The following is a 6000-nucleotide window of genomic DNA, read 5'->3' on the forward strand; positions in this document are numbered from 1 at the left end:
CGTCACCTGATCTCGCACTGTGCAGGCGTGAGATCGGTTGATATAGCCCGCTGTAAAAGTGGTTAAAAAAAAAAAAGCCGATCCCACTGTTTGTGCATTGTGAGATCGGCATCTCTTTCCCCATTGTGAAGAAAAATGCCCCTTCTGCATATGCCAGGAATGGGACATGCGCAGAACGAGTGACCAAGAGCCTCCGAGGATGCGTGACGTAGGTTTCCCGGGAGGCTCTGCACACGCATTCAGTCTTGATCACCACGTTGGGAATTGCGCTGCACTTTTTTTTATTAAAAAAAAAAAAAAAAAAAATCAAATTTTTACTTTATATAAAAGCATTGTCTACCCGTTTATCTAAAGTAAAAAATTTTGAGTTTAGGTTTGCTTTAAGTAGGAAGTGCAAATGACAGATGCAGACAGTAAGAGGACTGAGGACTCTGCCCAGAAGAGCTTACAATCTAAGATATGTAGAAGAATAGAAATCTTCAAAAGTGTGGCTTTATACATCCATCAGAATTTTCTGTAACACATTATTCAGCAACATTCTGCATGCAAACCTGAGGAAAAATGAGCTCAGGGGTTCACCACTTTTATAAACAATTTACTTCTATTTTAGTTTTTGTTATGATATAAACACGACTGATGAGGATGCAAATCAACATTTTCTATATCATCGCCAGCATTTATAGTGGCCCATCCACCAATTATGGACGCTGTAATTACTAAACTCATTGTAAAGATGACAATTTCCTCCATGTAAAGCGGATTTGGTTTCAGAAGTTTCACTTTACACAGGTGAAACACACATGCAGATAACAGGGTGATAGATAACACCTGAGCTGCACAGCCATTCTGAATTACTAACCCAGAAAATAGTAAAGACAGATGGAGCAGAACATATAAGCTGTAGATTTTAGAACCAAACTGGAAACCGCAGCTTCTCAGCAGGCCACCCCTCCTTATATAACACACCAGGAATTAAAATTTGGTGCTACATGGCGATTTCATATGGATCATAAACATTCTAAAGTTGGAATGAAAAACATTTGCATTATCCATTGTTTATTCTATTTGAATACTAATCACAATTGCCATAGTATAGGCTTCATTCACAAAACTAACATTAGGAAAAGATTATATGTTCATTAGGATTTAATGGTTACAGCCACATGGCTAAAATTAATATACTGATCTCAGGGATAAAGCTTTTGTGAATGAGGCCCGTGTCTTTTCATTTGGATGTATATCACCATATATCAAAGTATTATATGAAAAAAGTACTTACATTTCACATGTAATGCCATCAGCATGGGTATAACTGAAACATAACCCACTGGGACATTCATGAGAAAATAAATGGTTATATTGGCCTAAACCTGAACTCACATTTAAGGAGGACATTTGGCCAATGGCTTAGTTTGTACCATCTAAAGTAACGTTTCCCAACCAGGGTTCCTTCAGAGTCTGCATTGGGGTTCCTTGAGCAGTTTGGACTTCTCAGGTCAGTTTAAGGGTACCAATGATTTTGTCTTGGCTATCAGTAATGGTGACATTGTTCCAATGACCACCATGCCAATGCACTGTGAGCTGGGGATATATTAGTTATAACAGGGTATTTCAATGGTCCCCCCCCCCATGTAAAAGAGGCTTAGTGGGTCTTTCTTGTCCCTGCAACACCTGAACCCCCATTTATAAACATACGCTTGCCAGATAATTTTAAATGACAAAGAACCAATATAGACACACAATGTTTACTATAGATATATAGATTTTTTTTTTTGTTAAATGCTTTAAAATCTATTTAGGTGCAGCTCCTACTACCCCACTCACCTCGCTCCAGAAAAGAATGCTGCCACCTAGTGGACCCTTTTTTATAACTTACCCCAATTGGTAGTTTGGAAGGAGGAGGGGGTTCCAGGCTTACAGCAGGTGTTCCTACTCAAATCACCCACCAACCACCCTGTCTTTAACCTTCTAGGTGTTGAACAAGTGATTCCAATGATAGATTTGCCCAGCATTGGCTGCAGATCACCTGCAGGAAGGGTTAACACCTGTTGCTAACACACATCCCTGTCTCACACTTTAATTTTGATATGGCCTATTCAGGCAGTGGAGATCATTTTGCAAAGGGGATCCCTTGGAGGGAAGAAATAGTTTTTTTGGAAATCTTAAATGTGATCAAGCAGCAAGGAAGGTGTTGGGATATTTTGTGGACCCTGATCTATAGTATCAGAATATAGCACCCAGACTAATCCTGGTATGAAAATATTTAAAGATCTACTGATCCAGTGTCATGGAAGAACTCATGTTTGCTGATGGCGTCTTCCCGGATTTTTCTGTCTTGGAAGAAGTACTTTTACCTCCTTGCTTCGCATCAGTTCAAACTTTGAGCAATCTGGGGGAAGAATGGACTAGATTGATTTCAGAGCTGCAATACCGCGAACAGCCACAAGGTGTCACCGAAAAATCGGGTACTTCTAAATGCAATTCCAACGTGCGTCCTGAAGCTCGGACAGACAAGCCATGTCACAGCAAATCCAGCAGAGGGCGCAAACGTCGCTCTAGCAGCAGGTGAGCTGATTCAATACAGTGCATAGTGATCATTGTGGGTGATCAGAAAATTGGGGGGGGACTATAGGGAAAGTGTCAGTAATGCTGCTCTTTACTATGCACTCTGATACACCTTTTTCTAGCCTTATCCAGAATTTATAATATGAGGACAAACTTAATCCATTCAATTTTTATCCAATTAGACAAGCCTTTGTTCTTAAGATCCAGAGGGAATCCTACAATCTAATTGTATATTGTATGATCACCTTAAAAGCAAACATAGTAAAGGTCTAGGATATGGTATAATCTGAATTGTGAGTTAGCACATGCTTTGTATTTTCTGTGCAGAGATGGCGATTCCATCATTTATAGATTGTACAACTGAAGAGTCTCCATTCACATATTTAAAATGGTAATTGTCAGCTGAATCCAATGAGATTTGAAAACTGCACAGAGATGCAATAAAGATCCTTATCCTTGTGTTACAGCTTTGTGATGGAGCCTATGGTGTGGTAGATAGGGCTTGAGTTAAATCCCATCATGCATGGGTATAAATGCTCATTAACAGGCAAAAATACATAAACAATGTATGGAAATGGCCTTCTCTGCATGGAACCGGTCCCCTCCAAGCCACTGAATGGTTGCAGCTCTCTGAGTTCATCACATAAAATGCAAGACTGGCAGCCTGTATGGAAGATGGCGAGGGCCTGCCAACATTCTGAAAGGGGGAAAAGATTCTACTTATTCCAACCATGCAGTACTGGGGCAAGGGGTACATTAAATAAATGCCTGGAGTTAGGCCTTTAGGTAAAAACTGCCAAAAACAATTCAATGTCTGACTGCAAATATCATATACCTTGTCTCCTATTGTGCACAATTTCATTGCTCTGAGGTAAATTTCAGGATACAGCTTGGTACATTTTAATTATTGGTATATGGAACACATTGGTGTAATATGGTGTACATAAGAGGAATATGGAGGTTTATAAAATGTCTGAACAGAGCATTTGGTATAAGAAGTCACAATGTACTAATAGTATATAGAACACATTTTTAGCATAGTGTATGTGAGGTGTGTGGGGTCAAAAAATGTCTGAATAGAGCTCAGGGTCTATGAGGAGACACGATTGTTATATATATATTGTATGTGAAGTGTGCTGGGTCACAAAATGGCCAGACAAAATTCTGAGGTATGCTTTGGGCTATGAAGGTTACACTTATATATAGTTAGATACTTATATATAGAACACATTGATGAAGTATATTGTATGTGAGGTGTGGGGGGTCACAGAATGGCTGACCTTGACTCTGGGATATTGGGTGACATTTTACTAATAGTATTTAGGATACTTTGAATTAGTATAGTGTATGGGGGGTCACAGAATGGCTGTGCTCCGGGGAATGAGGGGACACACTTTATTAATAATATACAGAGCACATTGGTGCAGTGTATGTGAGCTGTGAGGGGTCACAGAATGGCTGACCTGGGCTCCCAGGTATGAGATGTCACACTTTAGTAATAGTATATGGAACACATTGTGTAGTATAATGAATTTGAGGTGTGTGGGGAGTCACAATATGACTGAGAAGAGCTCTGGGATATGAGGAGACATATTTTCCTACAGTATATAGAACACACTGGTAAAGTCTAATGAATGTGAGGTGAATGGGGTCACAGAATGGCCAGGAAGAGCTCTGGGATATGAAGAGACACAATTTAATAATGGTATATAGAATACATTGGTACAGTATAGGGTATGTGAGGTGAATGGGGTCACAGAATGACTGAGCTGGGGTATGAGGGGACACTTTACTAATAATATACAGAACACATTGGTACAGTATAGGGTATGAGAGATGAATGGGGTCACATAATGGCTGACCTAGGTTTTGGGGTATGAAGGGACACTCCACTAATAGTATATGGAGCACATTGGTGTAGTATAATGAATTTGAGTTATGGGAGGGTCACAATACGATGAAGAAGCTCTGGCATATGAGGAGACATATTTCCTAACAGTATAAAGAACACATTGGTGCAGTATAGTGTTTGTGAGATGTATGGGGTCACAGAATGGCCAGGCAGAGCACTAGGATGTGAGGAGACACAATTTACTAATGGTATAAAGAATACATTGGTGCAGTATTAGGTATGTGAGGTGACTGGGGTGACAGAAAGACTGAGCTCTGTGGTATGTGGAGACACAATTTACTAATGCATATAGAACACATTTGTTAAGCATAGTGTATGTGAGGTGTATGGGGGTCACAGAATGGCTGAATAGAGCTCAGGGTCTATGAAGAGACACAATTTGTTATATACGTATTGTATGTGAAGTGTGCTGGGTTACAAAATGGCCAGACAAAATTCTGAGGTATGGGAAGACACAATTTACTAATGGGACTATGGAACAGTAAAATGAATATGAGGTGTTTGGGGTCACAGAATGGCTGACAAGGGCTCTAACATATTGGGGGATACACTTTACTAATAGTATATGAAATACATGGGTTTAGTATATTGTATATGAGGTGTGTGGGGTTACTATATAGCTGAGCAGAGTTCTGGGATAAGGGAAGACATGCTTTACTAATACAGAACACATTGGTGCAGTGTAGTGTTGGTGAGGTGTGTGGGGTCATAAAATGGCTGAGCAGAGCTCTGGGGTATGAGGAGACAAATTCTATTAATAAATGGAACACATTGGTGTACTATAGTGTATGTGAGGTGTGTGGGGGCACAAAATGGCGAGATACCTTGCTAAAGATGGCACATAGAGCATATTAGTGCAATAAATGTTAGGTGCGCAGGGTCAGAAAAATGGCAGAGCAGAGCTTTGGGGTATGATGAGACACTTTACTAATAACATATAGAACACTATAGTGCAATATAGGGTATATGAGGTGTGCGAGGACACACAATGGCTGACCTGGGCACTGGGGTATGAGAAGACACAATTTACTAATAGTATATGGAACACATTGGTGCAGTGTATGTGAGGTGAATGTGGTCACACAATGGCTGACCTGGGCACTGGGGTATGAGGAGACACAATTTCCTAATAGTATATAGAACACATTGGTGCAGTGTATGTGAAGTGAATGTGGTCACACAATGGCTGAGCTGAGCTCTGGGGTATGAAATGATACTTTACTAATAGTATATGGAACACATTGGTGCAGTGTATGTGAGGTGAATGTGGTCACACAATGGCTGACCCGGGCACTGGGGTATGAGGAGACACAATTTACTAATAGTATATGAAACACATTGGTGCAGTGTATGTGAGGTGAATGTGGTCACACAATGGCTGAGATGAGCTCTGGTATATGAAGTGACATTTTACTAATAGTATATAGGACACATTGGTGCAGTGTATGTGAGGTGAATGTGGTCACACAATGGCTGAGCTGAGCTCTGGGGTATGAAGTGACACTTTACTAATAGTATAAAGA

At 40.2% G+C, this 6000-nt stretch overlaps 1 protein-coding gene across 1 annotated transcript in view; it reads left to right on the forward strand.

The window, feature by feature from the left end:
* The first annotated feature begins 2167 nt into the window (after positions 1-2167).
* ZGLP1 (zinc finger GATA like protein 1) overlaps positions 2168-6000 on the forward strand; it is a 15943-nt gene continuing 12110 nt past the window's right edge. The window contains exon 1 of the mRNA XM_072403054.1: positions 2168-2565. Coding sequence (XP_072259155.1) covers positions 2288-2565 — 278 coding nt within the window. The 5' untranslated portion in view covers positions 2168-2287. The remainder of the gene's footprint in view (positions 2566-6000) is intronic.

This window comes from Pyxicephalus adspersus, chromosome 2 (genome assembly GCF_032062135.1).
Source record: "Pyxicephalus adspersus chromosome 2, UCB_Pads_2.0, whole genome shotgun sequence".
Classification (NCBI taxonomy): Eukaryota; Metazoa; Chordata; class Amphibia; order Anura; family Pyxicephalidae; genus Pyxicephalus; species Pyxicephalus adspersus.